This window comes from Vidua macroura, chromosome 11, assembly GCF_024509145.1.
Source record: "Vidua macroura isolate BioBank_ID:100142 chromosome 11, ASM2450914v1, whole genome shotgun sequence".
NCBI classification, from domain to species: Eukaryota; Metazoa; Chordata; class Aves; order Passeriformes; family Viduidae; genus Vidua; species Vidua macroura.
Genome location: NC_071581.1, coordinates 18,397,059 through 18,419,100, shown reverse-complemented (window position 1 = coordinate 18,419,100; position 22,042 = coordinate 18,397,059). Strand labels below are relative to the sequence as shown.

The window sequence follows — 22,042 nt, the reverse complement described above, 5'->3', positions numbered from 1 at the left end:
AATTTGTTCTCAATTTGCAGAGAATTCTAAATTGTCATGGCCTTTATGCAAATTATGACACTCAGTGCTCTTTCTGTTGCACCTGAGCCAAATACCTGAGAGACAGCAGCAACCCAGAACAGGTAAATATATGTACACCTAAAACCTATAGGTACCACTTCTCATCAAATGAAAGCCATCATCTGCAACAGTAACCACGAGAAATATTAAATATAAATAGTAATTTATCCTTCCATTATTATAACAAATCAAAAAATTATCTAAAATTACTTCATTATTTATGTGTTCATACTTATACATGTAATGATGCCAGACACACCAGTCTAGTTTAAAGCCAAATTTTCAGAGCCTCATCAACAGGACTTAAAGACAGCACTTGGTTTACTGAACTGTTTATTATTATTATTATAAATTCATATTAATTCTACTTGCAATCTGGATAATACTACAATATTCCTTTTGCAGGACAGCTTTAAAAAATTCTTCTAGGATTGTTTTGAACCTTTTGAGCTCTGCATAATAGTTCCCACTTGAGCTAATTGTTTTTAAAGGGAAATTTAATTTTTAAAAGTGTGTTTTTCTAACTAATGGGAATCTGTGCTAAAGTAAACAATGAGTCCACCTTGATAGGAATTTTTGCTCTATCTTTATCAAAATAAGGAAAGAAAGACATGTAATAGCATGCTGAAACACATGCAGTAGCAGAATTGTTGAATTTTAAAAAACAATTAGAAGACAATTTTCTATTCCACTTCTGTTTGAAATAGATCATCCTGCCCTGCCTCATTTAATATTAACTGGGTATGTTCTAGTCTCTAGAAGAAAACACAAATGCAGTTCCCTAATCCACTTGCATTCTTGTTTCAAAGGCATTTACAATTAGCCAGCCTGTCAATAAACTATTGTCCTCACACATCACGTCTGTTCAGCAACATGTTTAAAAGAAACTCGAGTCTTTCCAGGATTGCCACCAGCTTTGAACAAAACATTTACATTACACCCAACCCACCTGCCAAGGCAAAACCGAGAAATGTGAAATGGGCATGAGAAACCAAAGTTTCCACCTCCTTGAGGGATATTAATGAATAACTTCATGGTTTCAACGAAGCCTTATCTTCCCAGAAGGGAATTAGAGAGGTCATCTCTAGCCAGAGACAATGAATCACTTATTTATTCTTTCCTTGTCTGCTGTACATACATATATATCACAAGTCTTCTCTGCAAACCAGGACTTTCAAACTCATTGTCCTCAACATCTACTCCCCATTGGTGCAAGAGAAAGAATGAAAGAGAAAAGAAAAAGACAGGAAAGATACAACGCAGAAGGATATGAAAGACACAGAACAGTCATGACACCTATGCTTAAAGTACCGAAGATCAAATTTTACATTTCTCTTGAAGAAAGGGTTACTCCTAACCCCACCCTGTCCCTCCCAAAAAAAAAAAAAAGTAAGAAATACTACATTTCACTTGGTTATTGTATTTGTTTTTACTATCACTGCCCCTCAAGCTGTGCAAGGACAGATCTCACTGGTGAAAAAAAAAAATTAGTAAGGGTGCTACATTTGAGTTTGGTAGGTGTTTATAAAATAAACATTATTCCTCCCATGGGGAAGAAAGTCAAATTCATCCCCAGGCAAGCTGCTGTCTGACAAACAAAGTTTCAAAGTGTCAAAATTTCCTACTGGGACTTTAGCATTTACAGTAACAAAACAAAACAGAAAAAAGGCTACAGATCTGTATTCACTTTCTCCAAAAAACCCTTAACCAGAATGAAACCCTGGACATGATGCGAGTGAAACCGTAATGGTGACACTGTGCTATATTTAAGCAATTCTTTGAGAAATAAGAGCATGACATAAACAATGGAAACACACATAAATCAGATAAATCAGAAGTCCTAACACCTACAGTTATGGGACTGTCCACAAATTAATACCTTTCTGCATTTGTTAACTGGGTGCATATACCAATTCAGAATACATTTATTTTATTATTATTATTTGATTAACATGGACTTATTTTAATTGAAAGTCACTTGTCATCATGTCAAAAAAGGCACTTCATAGAGAACATTATTGTCTTTTCTACCTAAATTTTGCTAAAATAAGATGGCCTAACAGTTGCTCCATTGCATTCTTGCATAGCACTTCTGCTACAAAAAACTATCTTGTCAGCACAAAAATTGTAGCTGCCTAAATAAACAACAAAACTAGTTATCTCTCAAAAAAAGTAGGTTGAGTCTCATTATTCAGACTTATATATGTGGGCACATACCATGTCTATTCATGGAATAAACTATAGATGAATAATCCATAAAAAACTAATACTAACTTCTATATTGCAGCCCAGGGACTGACAAGTAAGAGCTTGTGGGGAGAAGAATTTAATTCTAATCTGTATCTCAAGTGACAATAAAAAGGATATAAAGTGCCTAGAATCAACAAATAACTTATCCTCTGTACTTAGGGACACAATTTGCCAGATCTGGATTTAGCTGTCATTACAACTTTTGCTTTCAAATGCAAAACAGAGTGATGTTATTTTCCCGTTCAATTTTATTCATGTTATATAGAATGCAGTAAAACTCGTCATGCCAGAGGATTTGCAAAGGGATGATGTGAAGGTTAATTACTGGCTGCTCATAAAGCATCCTGCCTGTCGAAAGCCCCATGTGTAAAAATGACCTTGTTATCAAAGCTGTTGAGTGCTCCCAATGGCCACTTTCAATAGACAAAATGTATATTTTTTCTGTAGCTCTTGAAAACCAAATTAGTTGCATTCAAATATCTACCTCCAGTTAGAGGAGGTTTTGGCATTGTGTCTGTACCCCATTTCTGCAAGGAGTGGGGGTTAAACTACCACGAATTTTGCTTAAATCTCACCTTTCCAGCTCCAAATGAAAACAACTAAAATGCAGGTATCACAGAACCAACGTCTGAAAGATACCTGCTAAACCTACCCACAGAGTCAGGCAACAAGTGAATGCAGATCTTACCCTTGTGCCCTAATTACCCCCTGGAAACCAAAAACACTACTTGAAACAATAAAGCACAGCTATTTCTGTGATCAACAGTATTTGTAGGGTGAGTTAGCATTGGGAAAAATTTATAAGAAGACCAAGCACGAAGAGCACTGCTCAACAAAATGGAGCCTGCAATGCTACGCACAATGCTTTAGTATCTTCTTGCTATTTATACACATAAAATAATTAGGAATGAGAACACCTCAACAGTAATTAAAGCACAGTCCCATAGGACTTCAGAAATCTTTTCAGAGATGGTTTCTCTGGTGACAGCTTTGCCAACGAGCAGAGTTTGACGTGTCCTGTAAAAATACAACTTCATGCCTGGTACTGCCACATTGCAGAGAACAACATCTGAAGCGTGATCATGCCTCTCTCTACCCGTATCCTCCTCCTCGGCTTGGAAATAATCAGCTATGGATACTGCCAGGAAAATGCCTCATCTCCACTAATATTCAACTCCCCCTCTACAATGATGGTATCTTAACAAAATGAAGAACTGCAAAAACTTCTCGTGCTTGTGTCTTTCAGGAGCTTTCTCCAACAGTGCTTGTCCAAATCTTCCTTCTCCCTTTAAGCAGTAGTTCTATCAAAGAAAGGAAATATTCCCTTTGAAGCATCCTCGAGAGCCCAGTGGAAACAGCAAGCAGAGATGTCATTGTGGCACAAAAAAGAGCTCTGTGAGAACAGGCAGCTGGCCTACCTGAAGGTTAAAGTAGCTCCCACTGAAAACCTGCTCTGAATACTTCAGAGCAGAGCATGATGCAGGAGAGGCATTTATTTACACACACTATGTCTGTGTACCAAGGTGTGAAAAAACCCAACCTCCGAGCACAGGCTGGATGAAATCCACTGAAATACACCATTAACAGAAATCTACACAAAAGCCAATCCACTCTCTCGTATCAGTGTCCTATAGGAAGGCCAGAATGAAGCCATTGAGAAAAATGAGACATTTACAGATAATTCAAAAAAAAGACAGGATCCAAGTACCGACTAATTAAAGATCAGTGTAAAACATGTTCTGTTAATCGCTTATTAGATAAAAATCTGTGTAATCACGCTATATACTCCACAAATATTCAAATAATATTGGCCATTAAATTTTAAGTTGGATATGAAAATATAAATCATATTTTTCAAGACTGCATCTGTCTGTAGTACATCTTCTGTAACGCTGATATCACCACCTCGCATTTTTTTCTCTTGCATCATTTTCCAGCAGGAAGAAAAACCCTGAAGGAATCTCCATATTTTCCAATCACGTTGCCTGTATCCGGGCAGGTTATGTGACCGCCAAACCAGAGCCCCCAGAGCAGGCCTGAACCACAGCAAAGTCCGCGCACAACCCGAGCCTTCGCTCTCGAATTAAAAGCATCCTCCACCTCCCTCACCTCCAACTTGGCCAAGGTGCCAGCAGGTATCTGCCGACTTTGGTTTCGGATACAAAGGGCTCGGTATGGTGACTGTATGTCGGGATCATGTTAAGAGGGAAGGAATTTTTTTTTTTTTAAATCAACAACAATAATAACAGTAATAGTAGCCTTGCTCGGAAAATAATAACTAAAAAAAAAAAAGACCAACACCGAAACTGCAAAAATAAACATCCATAGGATTACGAACAAGGGGAAAAAAAAAAAAAAATCCTTTCAGGATTTTCGCCGGCATTCCGGAACCCAGTCGAGCCGATCCCCCCCTCGCCCACCGGCGGCCCCGGGGGTTCCAGCCAGGTCCGGCCGCTCGGGGGCAGCGGGCGCGGGCATCCCCCGGCCCCGCGCACCGCGGATGCCCCGCGGCCGCTCCGCGCCCGCCCCCGCGGCGGGGCCGCTGGACCCGGGCGGGCTCTTACCGTGGCCGAGGCGACGCTGTTGTCCGCCAGAGTCAAGTGGTGCGGCTCCCACCGCCGCAGGAACTTGGAGGTGAGGATCTTGCTGAGAAACGTCCGGGGGTGCCGGATGACACACACCTGGATGTCCCCCTCCTGCAGCAGCTTGTACCTCATGCCGTTGCAGTGGAGCAGGGCTCTCCGGCACGGCGCGGCACCCATTTTATTCCCCTCGGGAGCGGACATCTCGCCCAGCAGCGGCTTGCTCTCCTCGGGCTGCCTGCGGTCGCTGCCCCCGCCGGAGCCGCCGGTGCGATCCATGGCAGCCCCGCGGGCCGGGTCTGGGGTGGCGCTCGGCCGCCCGCGGGGACCGGTCTCTACGACGGGTAGAGACGGGTACAACCAAAGAAAATAAAATTCAAAATAAAAACAACAACAAAAAAAAAAATCCAACCCCACGCGGCAGATTAAAAAAAAATTTGCACGCTGTAGAAAAAAAAAATAAAAACAAAACAACAAAACCTGTCGGGGAAGATGGGGGTAGGGACTGAGCCGCACCGAGGGGAGAAGGGGGAAAGGGAAGCGATAAAATCCTTATTCAAACTTCCCAATCCGCCCCCGGCGGGTCACAGCGCCGCGTCCATGCTGCCGGGCGGGCGCCGGCCGAGCGGAGGGTCGGCTCCCGCGGGGGCGGCGGACAAAAGCCGGCGGTGGTGGCGGTGGTGGCGGCGGTGGCGGCGGCGCGGGGAGCTCCTTTCGGCGGCGGCGGGGGCTGCGGGGCGTCCGGCAGCGGCTCCTTCCTTCCCCCCGGGGCGTGTGCGCGGGAGCGTGCGGCGGCGCGCGTGCATGTATGTATGTATGTATGTGGGTGCGGGAGCGCGCCCGTGGGAGCGGGTGTGAGCGTGTGTGTGCGAGCGTGCCTGCCTCTGTGTGTGCGTGTCTGTGTGTGCGGGTCCCCACGCGCGCCGCCGCCGCCGCGGCAGAAGCAGCAGCAGCAGCAGGAGGAGGAGGAGGCTGAGGAGGCGGCGGGAGCGGCGGGCGCTGCCGACACAGCCCCTCTGCCGGAGCGGCTCCGCGCGCCGCGATTGGCCCCGCCGCCGTCACGTGCCGCCCTGCCTGACGTCAATGGCCGCGGAGCCGCTCCGGGCAGCGGCGGCCGCGGGAGGTGCGCGGGGAGCGCCGCGCCCCTCGCGGAGCCGCGGGCTCGTTCGGGCTGGGGAAGACCTGTGAGATCATCGGCTCCGACCCGCGAGCGAACGCCGCCTCGTCAGCCAGCCCGCGGCACCGAGTGCCGTGTCCTGTCTTTTCCTTAAACACCTCCAGGGACGGTGATTCCAGCGCCTCCCTGGGCAGCCCGTTCCGATGTCCAATCACCGTTTTTGTGAAGAAATCCCTCCTAACGTCCAGCCTAAACGTCGCCTAGCGCGGCTCATCGGGGCATGAGGCTGGGCAGGGCTGGAGGTGTGCGGGCACCGCCAGGCCCCTGCACCATGCGGGGAACCCCCAGGTGGAAGCTGCGGGAAGGGGGAGACCCAGTGCGGTCAGTGTCCCCTTCCCGCAGCGCTCGCAGGAGCCCGGGCAGGGCGCAGGGGTTGTGACCACCTCTCCTTGGAGGTGACAAATCGCAGTCGCAGGCTGAGTTTTGAGCATCCTCACTCCAGCGTTAAGCTCTTGTACAACCCCTGCAGAGAATGGCCATGGCCGTGCCAGGCTGCTGGCACTCCAGCAGTGATATTCCCTTTCCTCTGGCTTTATGGGGAAACTGGGAACGGCTGCGCTCCCCAATGCACCAGCCCTTGGAAGCCCGGGGAGAGAGCAGCGCCTTCTCACACTCTGCTGAGCAGGGTGTGGAGTGTCCTCTGATCGTCGACAAAGCAGCACAATCCTTTATCAAGAAAAAAAGAAGGCATTGAAAAAAACAACTCCCTTCTAAGCCCTCTAAACCGCTTAACAGATGAGGGATGCTGTGTGCAATATGGATGCCATGCCCAGAGAAATTATACCATCGACACTTGCTTTTTTTCTCAGTGGTAGAACTCAGATCCTGTTTCCAAATCCTCATTTGCACAACCAGGTTAGGAAATACATTTTATGTAATGCATGCACATGCCATTGAACTGCAGGACCCCTCACAATGAGTATTACCAAGGTCTAGAATTTAGAAGGAATTTACAGGGCTGTTTTAGATCGTGCTTGCAACATATTCAGAGAAAGTATAAATCTTTATACTTGAAATACTTAAAAGTGTAAGCTCACCTCTGACTGAGGGAGGTTGAGAAAGGGTCTGCCCTGTGATGAGACGATTTTTCCAGAGTGTGTGCCCTGACTTGGTTTCTGGTGGCATCTCCCTGTGCAATAGTTCTCGGATAGGTCACCATGCCAAGAGAGGTGCCAGCAGTTGTGGGCAGTGTCACCAGCCTGCCCCAGAGAAAGCTCTTTCATCTGATCTATTCGCATCACGAGTCACACACAGATTTTCTGTTGGAGAGGCAAGCTGCTACTGGAAGGGCTTGGAAGCCTTTGCCATAAAACCTTTTGTAGTGGCTGCTGTCAAAGACAATACATGACTGGCTGGACCACAATCACAGCGAGCATGTCCATCACGTGTGTTGTTACAGCGCTGTTCTGTTGAAATAGGCTTGCATTTGACAGGAGAATTGCTGTCTAAACACTTTGAGAAAGGAAGGTTTTTTTAACCTATCAATTACTAGCAAATTTGAGGAATACTTCTGTTGCATGTCAGCATCAAAATTATTTATAAAAGCAAGGAAGTCTCCAGAGTACTCCCAAGTATCAGTTGATAAAACTATGCAGAATTATGCAACTTGGCAAAGGTTAGAAGAAAGCTACTCATTTAATGACATAAATAATACAGCCAACAGGAAGACAAAAATCTCTTTTATAGAGGTTCAAATTGTCAGTATCTCATAGTCCTGGTAACCACTTACCTCCTGAACTTAAGCAAAGTGACTGGTCATTGTGCAGTAAACATTACAGGCATTTCCCACAGAGCTTTGTACACCATATACTGTGAGGGGTGAATGACACAGGCAGTTACCCTGAAACAAACCCAGATCTACTCATACCTATAAATATGGATGGAACGGCAATAAAAATCATAATAAAAATTACTTGCAAACCAAAGTAGGAAAGGACAGCTTTGTTTAAATGCAAGTTTTCACTGCAGGAACTGTCTGTTTTCAGGAGTTCACAGGCTGCCTGGTACATAGGAGGCCTGTTCTTGTTTGACCCCAGGCACTGTTCTGGTACAAATGATAATTGTGTCGATAGTAGGACTATTCGCATACACTCACCTGCACCAACATTTCACTCAGAAATAAAAGCAGTGGGACTATTCCAGTGAAAGTCTGTGCAAATGAGCCACCTGCTCAAACCACTGCTTTAAATCTACCATAGTCTCTCTCTGAGAGCTGCTCGACAAAGGGAGGACATTATGTAAGAGTCTGGTGTCCTTAAGTGAATTTCCTGGCAAATTAGAGCAGTTGTTTTCCACTTGTGTTCCACAGAAGGCAGCGAAAAATAAAGGCTGGTCTATAGTGATCAACCCACGAGTTACCTGAAAGGATCCAAGTCTGGAAATCCACCATTCCCAAAGTGTTGAAACCCACTGAGACACTGCAAAAGCCACTCCTAGCAACACCTGTCAAGGACAGAGATCCAAATGCTGTGCATTTGCAGCTCCCCCTGAATCCCCACTCCCAGGCTGCAGGTGTTCTCTCTGAAGTAAACTCAGCACAGCACGATAAGATCAAGACATGAAATCTCACATTGCCTGCCAGAACAGGGCAACCCAAAACCCTGTCTAGACAGGTGAAATTGAAACAGGCTGCTGGCTGCCCAGCTCACCAAAATGCACATTAGCCATCCAACCCACAATAAGTAGCCCGTGTGTGACCCAGGGCTGAACACGTTAAAATGAACACCCTTCTTCATATCTCCTATCAATTATAGCAAACAGAAGTTGGATCAGTTGCAATCCTGGCTTTTTTGTTCTTCCAGACTTCCTCTTCTGGCTCCATGCAGCACAACAGACATCTCAGGTATACATGCTTGGCAGTATTTCAAGGTGGTGTTTGGGGAATTGCTGCGTTTTTTCTTTTTTCCCCCCAAATGAACAAATCCAACCAGAAATTTATTGTGAATATGAGATAATCATTCATTTAAATAATAAACACTGAGCAAATAAAAAGCACATCAGTGAAAATATACCTCTAGCTACTCATAAGGTGCTTCTGGGCATGATATCAGTTTTGAATAATTCAAGAATTTGAGAGAAATACTCCATTTCTGTGCTACAAGAGAAACACAACCTCTGAAAGTGAAAATTGAAGAGTTTATTCATTATTGTTGATACTACTATCAAATAGAGCTACTTTAATTCAGGGCCTCTAGGTACAGATGAAATTTGAATAGGGAAGGAGATAGAGAGAGATTTGTTCTACTCTGCAGAAATATCAGGGCAATTGGACCAAAACTGAAAAGTGGGGCTGGCAAGGAACTGAGCAGAGGTAAAGATGTTTTCTCTAGAAGAGAGAACATTGACAGAGGGCAATTCAGACCCACCTGCCAGTTCTGTACTCCTGGACTCTGCCCACTCCTGGACTCTGCCCTTTCATTTGCACTTCTTTGTATCTTGCCCTCTTTTTATTATTCACTGCCATTTCATAATAGGCTTTGTAAACAGAAGCATCGCTTCCTGAAAGACACTGTAGCCTGGAAACCTGGGATATACCCACCATGGATACACCCACTGGAGCTAAACCTACCAGTTTAAAGTAGATATGACTTCTGGGTCAGCAACAGACTTTTTTTCCCCTTTTCCAAAACCAATTCAGTTGTGACATATATTATTCAGAATATTCATCTGCTCAGTTGCATGTCTGTAAAATCAGGAAAGAGCATTAACACAATCGCTTGCAAATACCTGGGATTCCAGTCTTAAGAAAAAACTGCTACTTTTTATGCATTTCCAGCAATTGGTCTCTTGGAGATCTACACTCAGTTCCATCAGGTGTTCTGCAGAGGTCATTTCTGGTTGCTAACACAGGAGCAGTCTCCTGACATACCTTCTTAAGCTTAGTAACACCCACCTACAACCATGTCTTAAAAGAAATGTGCTATTCTGAAGGAAAAGAAAGCAGCAATTTGTGTCAAGTGCTCAGTGCCACTAGCACAGGTTCAATAGGGGTGAGGGGCTTGGAGCATTCATGAGAAAACACTTGAGATGCCAAAACCTATGCAGGAAAAAAAATATTGACTGAAGTCACCTTGTCTGAGTGTAAACCCATACAGCGGATACCTGTCAAGCCATGAGGGAGCTAACACAGCAGCTGTGGCAAGGGCCAGACACAGACAATTAGATGCCTCAACAGGGGATGTGCTGACCACTGTCCCCACAGGGGCTTTGCAGATTTGTTGTATGCTCTAAAAGAGAAAACAAGAAAAAGAAATAATAATCACTTAGTACACTATTAAGTACTCCTGGTTCATTTTACATTGTTACAACATTAACACGTGACTTGGCAAACTCTTTTCCCAGTCAATCAAAAAGGGAAGAAAAGACAAATCTCCTTTTACTGTCTCTCACTGAAATTTTCTGTCACAGGGTGTAAGGGCCTACCACAGTCATGCCTTCTGTAACAAAAAAAAAAAAAACCCCACTTGTCTGCTTAGCACATCCTTGGGAGTTTTCTGTTCAGAGATGTGAGATTGTGGTTTTTCCAAGCAGAGCAACAAGGACCAGGAATTCCCAAATTGTATTCAATATCCGTTCAGACTCTTACACAGCAGCTGCTCCTCTCATGTTTGGATCCTCGATGCATATTAGAGATAATGGAGCTTTCTTCCCTTATTCACAGAGGTGCTGCCTGGATTATGGAATTCACTAGTCAATGCTTGCAAATTGCCACTGTTGACTCAGAGCAAATTCCTGCTATTGGACTCTCTAGTCAGCTCATTTTCATAACAATGCTGTATTGTTAAAAATACTTTTAAGCTACTCTTTAGAGAAACTGGGGAATACAACACATTCAAGCAAACACCTAAAACATCAAAGAGATGCAGTCTCAGTAATGCTAGAAATCCTGCATTTGAAGTGTGTTTAAATTAATCAGTGTGATGGTGTTAAGAGGATTCAGTAAGTCATAAAACTTTGGGCAACTGAATTGCTTCCCAAAAGGGGTGACTGACATTTAAACCTAAATAGATAAAGATTAAAGGAAGCCATCCTGCAAGAAGTAGCTGCCCCTGAGGAAAGGAAAGGAAGGCCTTGATTAGGGCACCATTGATCAGAGGTGCATAAAATAAAGATTGGATTTGCAAGGAGCTCTTTCTTTTTCCCAAATTTCTCCTTACCCACTCCTGAGACTAACAGTAATTGTGAAAGACACCTCACAGAGGAGTAGTAAGTGGGAAATCAGACTCTGCTGTGAGCTTGCAATTCTCTGACATCTCTGGCATTCAGATTTCTACTATTCTCCAAATTACTCAGTCTCTGGGTTCTTGCTTTCCCAGTGGATGCACATTACAGCACAGGGCTGACTGCGAGCAGTGCAGACCCTGGGGACAAATATATCTTTGATTCCTCACTGACATAATGCACACTCTTGAGTGCATGATGCAGAAATACTTTTTTTTTCTGCCTGTCATCATCAGATGCTCTGATGTAGGGGGATGTAGGATGAAGCTGGTGGTACCAATTGCTAGAAGGAGCCTGCCATCTGCTGATCTGAGCAGCACTCCAGTCTGACTTTTCCCAGATCTGATTTAGTGGGATGAAGCACTATACAAAGTAGGTTAAATGTATCTGAAATGAAGCAGAATTAAGAGTTTCTGTGGTGAAGGGATTAATTTAAATGGAAAGAGGAAGTCCCAACTCTTACAATATCAGATCTAAATCTGAATTGGACAAGTAGAAATAAAGAGGCAAATAAAACCAATTAGTCAGTAGGAAAGCGATAAGCAGAAGATACAGAGAGGAAAGTGCCTGAAATTTCTTTTCTTGCTTTGCTTCTCCCATCCAGATAATACAGGTAAGGTATCTCTCACCTTCACCCTTCCAGCTTACAGCAGTTCTAAACTTCTTCTTTATGGCCTTCTTCCAGGGCCACCCACATGCCCAGGCATAGAAAAAACCCTGGAAAAGGTGAGCTCTCATCAGGCTGCCATCTCCATTTACTTTCATGCTTACTGTGATCAGGGTGTATGTAAAAAATTATCATTTGGCAGGACGCAGTGAAAAGTCACCATTTCCATTACACTGCATTACTGTTCCCACCTCCAGCTAATATTTCCTATTTCATCAATAGATTACATCCTCCTAGCCATTCCAAGCTGCGAGTGCTAATCAGTTTGAAATGCTCTATTAGCTCATGACACATATAAAACATCACTGTAAGACAAGCAAGGAGAAAAAGTCAAAGGGAAGTATGGGGTATGATGCAGAGCTCTGAGCTTGTCACTATAAGGTGAAGTTTCCCCAAAACAGAGGAAGAACAGCTAAGAAAGAAAAAAGTAGTCCCCAGATTAGGGAAGTGTATCTTATCTCACTGAACCAACAAATGGGGAAGTGAAATTAGAAGTGGATGAACTGCTGAAAGGCTTGGATTATTTTTTTAAAGACCAAGGGGAGGAAAAAAAAGCAGAATAGGGAAAAAGCATCGAGTATTAGCAGGATTAGTATCACAGGTTCTCCAGCGAAGAGGTGCCATAGAAAGAGTAGATAAAACATCCTTGATTAATGCTTTTATAATGAAATTTCTGTGTTACAATCCCTTCAAAACAATGTTACACAAACGGCAGCTGAAACTCTCTTACTTTTCCACAGTCCTTTCCTTACCTTAATATGAGCTGGGCTATAAAGTGAAGTGTAAACTCCCATCTGATGATAATGTACATCTTCCTGTGCTGGAGACTTTGTTGTGCTAAGAATATTGTAAATACATCTAACACAGACCCTGGCCTAAGAAGTGTAAGCAAACAGATACAAAGGACAGGGAGGTGCATCAGTTTAATGTGGTTATCTTTCATGCTTATAGATTCACAGATACAGCTAAAGGAACACTTGGGTCATTACATACCTTGTCATTTTTATCTGCCCATCAGCAAAGCATAGATAATTTCTTGGAACTATAATATCATTGAAGCCCTTACAATCCAAAAGGCAACAGAAAATAGAAAAATAACAGTCATTTGTTTAGGACAGTCCCCAGGTAAAATGCAACAGAGCAAGAAGATGACAAATCCAGAGAATTCTCTGAAAAGAACAGGTGGTCAGTAATAGACAGGCTGTAACATATACATAGAAGAAATACATCACACATCATAAGCAAAAAAAAAAAAAAGTAATTTAAAAAAGGAAACTATTTATGCCTGTAGCTTTAATAGTGCCCAAGGCTGCAGCTGACCATTAAAAACAGTTTCTGAGCTACTACAACATTACATAATGGAGGTGTTTTCTATGATATATAAATTTCTTCCAGTATATAAGGTTATTTTTTCAAAACATGAAAAAGATAAACTGAAAAGAGTACATTTGGATTACGGTCTTCACTAATGTTATAGAAAGCTTTAAGATAAAAATGCAGAATGAGACATTGCAGGAAAACATCAGCTATCCAGCACCAGCTCTTGAGCCTCTACTAAGACCTTGAGAGCATTAGGGATGGTACAGCTGTTGCTGCAAAACATCTTGTGGATTGGTTAACTCCACCAGCAAATTGCACCAAGGCAGATATCAATTTACATCTGTTTACCACAGCCACACAGGTGATGGGAGCAAAGGGAGTGGATGCAACGTGGGCAGCGTGAGCAGGGTTGGGTTATCATTATCAACAGCAGGAGAATAAAGGCATTCTGTGTGTTCCAGGCCTTGTTTGTGAGTGCAGGCAGCTGCGGTTTGTCCTGCTGTCAAGAGCAAAGATCACAACAGTCCTAAACACTATCTGAATTAAACAGTGAAACAAGAACCAAAAAAAATGTTGGGTGAAGTTAGCAGGATTGGGCCAGTGGGTAGGAAGGTGTAAGCAGGGATGATGGGGCTGAGTTGTCATGTTTAGAGGCCTCATAGTAGGTAACTTACACCTCACTGCAACCATAATGAAGATACAGGTGAGTCCCATGGTTCAAGGTCATCTCAGGAAATTACAGTTAGCTCAGCAGTAGTTTTTAATGAGAAATCCTGCATGTGGACCTGAAAAGACAGATATTTGTCCACTTTAATTCATGCAGCTGTTTCAGTTAACTTACATCTATGGCTAAAATGCCTCCTTAACTGGGTGTGGGAGCTAATGCTCCATGCTTGGAGGATGATGGGCATTGAAGGAAAAGTGCATTTAATACATTAAGAACTGTGAAGCTGGGTTCTGGGAATAATTCTTCCCATGACTGTACACAGGGATTCAGTTTGCTCTCATATCTTTAAGCAAGAGAAAAGGAAGTCATGGCTGTCCAGAACAATCAAAAGTGGGAGTTTAGGGATGCAAGTTCCAGGAACCATTCCTTGCCTGGGAACAGGGGATAATTTTGGGATTGACTGCTATGCTGCTTTCACACTGATTTTTGATTATGAATTTGTATGGGTTCACACTTGCTATGCAGCAGTAGTTGACCTTTCCTAGGACAAGCCAATTGGTCTGCAAGAGTGAATAAAGAGATATTATCACCTTTAAAAGCTGCTGCTGCTGCCACTGCTTTTCCAAAATACTCTCCTGTGGGCATTAAAGTGATGTTTTCATTTATCCACCAATAAAAACACAGCCTTAACCCATCTGCCTGTCCCTCTGTGTATATATCTGGGTAATTTAATAAATGCTTCTGGGTGTTGATTTACGTCATTGTATCTGCATATAAGCCTGCCTCTGTGAGTATGCTGCTGGTTGTCTCTGAGCATTCATTGTCTGCCTTGTGTGTGTATGTCTGTGTGTCTGAATGTGGTTTTGTTTAAATTTTTTCCCTAGAAAAAACAAGAAGTCAGATGTTTCATGAGGTTGTTTGTTAAAATCAAGGGAAGAAAGGAGGAGACAGTAAGGGATAATTTAGAGAGAAACAGAGGTAGATTTGGCTACAGTTAATCATCTGCCTCAGTCTTCTCCGGAGGAGATGGGGGACTTCATTCCAGACATTAAAATGTCTCAGGGGAGGATCATATAGATCATGCTGGAAGAGAAATTGAAAGACTAAATTATCCAAAGGCTCAGAAAGCAATGGAGCCAGACGTCATCTGATCCCAAAGCAAGGATAAAAGCAGGGAGAGAGAACCTTCACAAGATATGCCCAGGATTCCCAGAGAAACTGTGGGTAGAGATAGGGAAAATGATTCCTAACTGTTCTCAGTGAGGCAGATTTCTAAGATACCAGATTAAGGTATCTGGTGTCCTGGTACCCTGGTTCCAGCTCTAATTCCAGCTCACAGAGAAAGGTATTATTCTGAGGCAGAATGCAGAACAAAAGAACATTAAAATGGAAGTAAATGCAAAATTTCACAACATGCCAGAATCCCCTGAAAAATAAGTCTGAATAATGGCCCAGGAACACTTTCATAACACGAGTCCCCTCAAACCAACAGCAAAAGGGGTAGGATGGATTTTCCAGCTCCGGTGCCCAGATCACTTTGCACACACAGCTTGTTTTCCTGCACTTAATCATGGGCCTGACTCACTACCCCTTCTCTGCACTATTCACTATTCTCCCAGTTCAGCTGCAGTGTAAACAACTGAACCAGCAGCACCTCACCAGGGGAAACACAGGGAAGCAGCAGTGGCCCTGTCCACGCACTGTGACATTCTATGTTTCAAACAAGAGGAAGGCAATTCCTGTTTTGGAAGCTGTTACACACCCCAAGACCACAGATACCATCATGATATACCAGAATCAGAAGTCTTCAGCATTGGTAGCCAGTGGCCTTTGTCAAGCAGACACTGTGAACACAACATTTTTGTACATGAAAATACTGGGTTTGTTACCTACGTCCTCCATGACATTTGGCTGCGATCCAGTACAGTTCCTGAGAAATACCTGGGAAGTTTTCTATATATCTTTTGTTTGCAGAGGGACTCCCACACAGCACAACTCTTCCCTATAGTGCTGTTAAACACAAGTAACATCAACTCTGATTGTTGCATACGTTTCCTAGAAGAGGTAAAACAAACTGAAGAAATTAGAACTTACATTCCCATGTATGATCCTTCAAATGAAAACTACCAAATTAAAATATTGTCTGCAACAAAATAATGGCTTTCTTACAGAGAAAAGCACAACTCAGACCTTGAGACACTTGGACACTTGCAAAATAAATTCCTAGTAAATTCATAACAGGAATTCCTAATAAATTCATAGGCCTTTGACAATCTTGTTCACACTTGTTCTTTTCAGGAAGTTTTCCCCATATTTCCAGACATATTTCCTCTTTATCTTCCATAAAGCAATTTCTTTCCACAGCACACTACAGCAGCTCCTATTCTTCTCCAGCCCCTAAATTTTTCTCCATCCTGTCTGGGGTGCAGGTGGTGACCCTTCTGCAGGGTCCAACTGTGCCCACAGCCCCAGCCCATCAAACCCAGGCCATTCCAGCACTTTGCTCCGTGCATTACGAGGGGATGTGTCAGCCAGGGCTATTGTTTGGAACAGGAAGCAAGTTTGGCCGCCTCTGTAATTTAGATTGTAGGCAATAAGCAGGGGTGTGGTGTGCAAAGCAAACAAGGCAGGATTAACAGCTTTTTTAACTTCTGGACAAGGAATTGGTGGCCCACAGGATCCTGTCCCATACTGGCTACGGCTTCCCCTCGTGACCACAGCCAGGAGTGAAAAACCAGAGTGTCCTCCAGGCTTTCAACTGGAGAGCAAAGATAAAAGTCCAGGCCCCATGTTCTGACAGAACTTTATGAGCTAAACATCTTGAAATGAGATTACGAGAGAAAATTAAGAACAGTCTTCTCCTTTCAATAGGTCTTTAAAAACAATAACCAGGCTTTACTGTAAATTCATTTATTTTCTCTCAGTGTGCCAATTCCCAAGCTGATATCTCCTCTGTGTACCAGGAATATATATAGATCTAAATGTGACAAAAAGACAGAAAGATTTTATTTATTTTGCGTAAGGACAGCAATGTGGGGTGTTCTTTTTTCCAGGAAAAACTCACATCAGAGAGTGAGTTACACATCTTGTTAAAGAAATACTATGAAGTAAATAAAATCCAAATTATATTTAGCTCATAGGAGGTGACAAATACTAGTCAGGTTGACTATTGCCTTGCTGGAAGTCAGTCAAAAACCACTGTCAAATAAAGCACAAAAATAGAGAAAATAGAAGAGTCTGTATTCTTGCATTTGCTAAAGTGAGCAACATTTTGCTGTTTATTGCCAGCATGTTTTTTAACCTAGTTTTAAGTACAAGGAAAGGTACTTAAAGTCAAATCCTGGCCTGCATTCTGCTGAAATCACTTAAAGGGCCTAGTTTGGATCTCCAGAACAGTCTGAAAACCCCTCACTCAATGCAAAGGATCATCCATGGCAAACTCAAAACCTGTGTCCACTGTCCTGCCAGGTCACCGCTGCTGTGGCACCAACACGTCCTTCTGTACCTTACCAGGGACAAGTGTCCACATCATTCCCCACTGCAGCAGCTGTGGATAGGGCAGGTTGCATGAGGCAGGGGCAAACAGAGGAAACTCAGGGCTTCCTTGCAAAAACCCAAGCCTGTGACAAAACAGGCCTAGACATCACTGTGACAGTGTGTATTGGCTCAGAGTAAACTCAAAGCAAGCAAGAGGCAGCCATAAGCATTCAGATCCCTGGATCCAGACATTCATTTAATCCATAAGACCTCTCATGCAGAACTGAGCTTTGTGGGGATGTCCTAGATCCATCGGGTGATCAAACATGCTCTAATTTGCTCCCAAGGCAGAAGTGCCTCCTCTCACTGAGCACTCCCCACCCTCTCACAGCTCCCTTCTGGGTCAGCCCTCCCCACAGGCGAGTGGGTGCAGGAGGATCATCATTCTTTCCTGGCACAGCAGCTAATCCACCCAGCCTGACTGCAGAGAGATAGCTGAGTACTATGTGGGGGAAGATTTTTTAACCTATTCTTGCCTTGTTCCGTGTTAGGAAGCCACAAACTCTCTCACATAAAGGCAGCTGATAAAGTTGCCGCCTCTATCTAGAAAGGACACCTAACCAGAGCAACTGGAATTTAACTTCAAGAGTTAAAAGAATTTTGAAGCAGTCATTTATGCACATAAAATTGTTGGATTGGGGCCTTTATGCACATAAATGACTGCTTGAATTTTTTTTTTAACTCTATCAAATGAACATATAATCATCAAAAGATTCCCCAACCTTTTCTTGATTGTTGGGGTTATTAAGTGAAAGCAAAGGTTTAAACTGCTCCCGGTGACAAAAGGGCCTGCAGAAAGCTGCTGCCTGTCCTTAGACTTTGCTATGCTAAAGTCACTGTCTGCAGTCAGAGTTCCTTCCTTGAGCACTTGAGCACTGTGAAGCCTTGAGGGGACACCGCCTTTGCCTAGAGATAGATTTTGGGTGAGATTTTGGAAGAATGGTTTGCATACAAGTAGCAATGTGATCACCACTGGAATGCTGGTTTCCTGCTAGACACACACAGAGATTTTGTGACCCTGTGTTCTTTTACAAAAGACAAGTGACCTGCAAAACCCCAGCATTTCATATCTCTAAGTGCTGTGGCAATAGAGCCTACATAACAATAATGACTCACTGGGAAAGAGAAGGATCAAGCTCCAGGAATCTCCTCCTCACTACAGACCTGCAAATACACTGGAATGATTTGCATTGCACAGCTTGCCTTGCAGAATCCACAGATAAAAATCAGGCTTGGCATGGCTAGGATATCTGAGCAATATTTAGCAGCAGAACAATGAGCCAGCTGGGAAAGCATGTACTTATCCAAATTCAAGTGGGCAAGTAATTTTGGGCAATGTGGTTACTTAGGGATTGCCTGCACAGGGAAGTTGAGACAAAGCAAACTAAAGTTTGAATGCATGGCATGTAAACCCATTCCAGAAAATGGTGGTGCAAACAGTCCAGGTTTTCTCAGGGTAGTGCATGAGAAATGCCTGTGATTTTTTTGGTGGCACCAGAGCAGAGGTCCCCAAATATCTGGGGAGCTGACACAGCTGCTTCTTTCTTCTGCCTGTGGCCTGACACTGGCTTTGCAAAGTGACTGGAGAATTGCCTGTTCCCTCACTCATTGCAAAAGTTACCGCCTCTGTAACAGGAACTGGACAAGCCAACCTTCCTCAGCTCTTCAAACCCTCCAGCCCCTCTTTGCTGGTGTAATTACATGCAGCAATGTGAAAGCTACACCAAAGCTGGGATGAAAAAGCAAGACAAAAGTAAGCCTGCACAGATCTCTCAGTGTAAGCCACCAGGCACAAATGAAGCATGGATTCAGGTCCTAACCACTCTTCATTCCCCAAAGTCACGTGTCTGGGTGACACCCCAGTCTCTTCCTCCAGCATGGCAACACAAACAGTGGTGATCTTGGGGAAAGCAAAGACAGAGGTAGTCCCAGGGGTGCTTACTGTTTGTAAGTACAACTCCCTTTTAACAGGAAAAAAAAAAAAGAAAGAAAGGAAGAAAAGACAAGAATAGGGAGCCACAGAAAGGGAGCAGACCCCACCAGATGTACACAGAGCTAAAGGCCCTGATCAGACTTCCCTGTCTCTGACCCTCAGATACACGACCTGACTTGCTAATACTGAAAGAGCACCAGGGGAAGTGGGATTTGGCACCGTGTGCAAGCAGTGGGGAGCTCAGTCCATAGTGCATGCCCAAGTCCATGTGTGTTTTCAACGCCTTGGCACCTCTGGGAAGCTGTGGCCCTGGCTGTGTTAGCTCTGGGTGCAGGCTGGGCTTGGCCAGCACCACCTGCCAGCAGGTGGGATGCAGCCCACCACCAGAGGGGCATGTGGGATTCTCCTGCACTGCTCACCCACCATCCCATTTTGGGAGCCAGGCCACTTCTGCCTGTAACAGCAGCCACATACAGAGTTTTTTGCACTGAGTGGCTACTGTGGGTTCGTTTCCCTGTGGGTACAGGCAGCTCCTTTCTGGACAGAGTCACGATGATGCTGATGTGGCAGAACAACTCCACTGCCACATGGGAGGGCTGCAAGCTGCAGCAGGAGGACTTGGAGAGTGTAAGCTGGAACCCAAGAAGTTTCATGAGTCACCATTGCTCCTAAATTCCCTACCCCTTGAGGATGCTTCAGGCTTGATGCATGCCTTAGGTGACCCCTACTAGGAGTGTAGGCACTGGTGAGCCCCAGGACAGCCATGAACAAAATGGCATTCAAGCATGACCTATCTCATGGTTATCACTCATGGTGAGAATAAGTTTACATACAATTTGCATAAAACTTTGGGTGGGGAGCCTCAGAGAAGGTTATGGTGCCACTTGTCACCAAGCAGCTTCATGAAGGCAAACTGAAACATGAATCTACTGAAGAGGCTTTCCTAGAAAGGGAAGGAACTCATTCCTCTTGCCATCAGAGGTGCAGGGGCATTCACAGGACGTTCATTTTCCTGGAGAATATAGTTTCTGAAGAGGATTAAGATGACCAGAAAAGCAAAGAAAGTGAGCAGGGAGGCCTAAAGGTACGGGAGTAGATTCATCTTGTTCATACTTCCTTCTTCCAGCAGCACTGCTGTGCACCGAGGCATTAAAGGTGAGATCTCTTTGCATCATACTGGGCCCTGTGGCAGAGGAGATACCCGTCTGTCCCTGCAGCTACGGGGGAGTTTCAGAGCAGGAGTGGTGCAAAAAATTACACTTATCTCACAGTCAGCTGACAGCAGAAGCTCCAAGCAAAGCCCTTCTAGTCGTGATGGTGTCAGCCACCTCCCTGAGCAGCCTTTTCTCCCTCCCCCATGTCTACACACCATCGAGATAATGCTGCTCCCCAAAAAAAACCTCTGGAGCTACTGCAGGGGCTCTAACAGCCTCGTTCAGGAGGGGTGAGAGCCTCGGTCATCAAGGGTTAGCACTGAGGGCCAGTCAGTTCCGTGCTCCCCTGACAGGAGCAGCTCCTCCAAGGTATGACCTGGCTTTGAAGCCAAGAGCTCAGAGGATCATCCCGAACAACTTTCTGGCATATTCAAAGATCTGCCTCTCTCACCTGCCAGTCACACGGGTGTGCAAAGGGCAAGGACAGGAACTGGAGCCACCAGGGACCAATTCTCCATCCTCTTGCTGGACCATTTGTCTTCACTTCTGCTGAGTTTCTCACAAACTTGCTCTCCAGCACTCTCACCTGCAGCTCACACACTGACACACTGGTATGTTACCCCAGCTAACCAAAGCAAGGACGATTAACTGAGGGAAACAGATAAAATTTTAGGCACTTTTCTGATACCAAACAACAGCTTTTCGGCATGAAGAAAATTTAAACTACCATAATTTCAAGTTACTAGGACCTCTTTTTTTTAAAAGAAAGAAACAAATGTTTAAGGTTTGAGGCCTCCAATATAAACAGAAACAGATCATATTTACGAGATTAAGCTTTCGTATTTTTAGGTAATATTGTGAATTTGATAACATCCATGATTTAATAGGACTGCAGTGCAGAAACACTAAATCTGCTTTGTGCTTTGCACAAATCACTTAATCACTCTGATTCATGACATCCAGCACTAATGAGAAGAGTCTCTTCCACTAAACTTATCACACATGCAAGCTTTGTTTTGCCAATCAGGGCTGTGCCAGGAAAGTGCAAATACCCAAAGATTATAGGCAATGGTAACGGGTGTAGCAATAAGGATGATCTTGATAATTATGTACCTTCAAAAGAGAGGAGAAACTTGTTCTGACTTGCAAATGGAATAAACCTGTCATAGCTCTGATAGGAGTCACCCAGGCTGGCAAGAACTAGGGATTCTTTTTTTTCAGGTCTCTTTAATAAACTAGTACCGTGGGGGAGTGGTGGAAGATTCTGTGAGAAGCTCTGCTGAGAACACACTCCCTTGGTCCTCTGAATTTTCAGATTTCCCAATCTGTTCTGCTTTTAACCACGCGCCATTCTAGGTCCAAGCAACACTTCCCTGTCTAGCAGTCTGCTACATTCACAGGTGCCTCACAATGTCAGGGCAAAGACTTTGCAAATAAAAGCCTAAGGATAGCTCTAAATATTTGTTGGATTGGGG

The 22,042-nt window shown here is 44.1% G+C and overlaps 1 protein-coding gene across 2 annotated transcripts in view; it reads right to left on the bottom strand.

Annotated features, from left to right (window-relative positions):
* CMIP (c-Maf inducing protein) overlaps positions 1-5,813 on the bottom strand; it is a 130,653-nt gene extending 124,840 nt beyond the window's left edge. For both annotated transcript variants that reach the window (XM_053987198.1, XM_053987199.1), the window contains exon 1: positions 4,875-5,813. In XM_053987198.1, coding sequence (XP_053843173.1) covers positions 4,875-5,171 — 297 coding nt within the window. In that variant the 5' untranslated portion in view covers positions 5,172-5,813. The remainder of the gene's footprint in view (positions 1-4,874) is intronic.
* Positions 5,814-22,042: the final 16,229 nt, after the last annotated feature.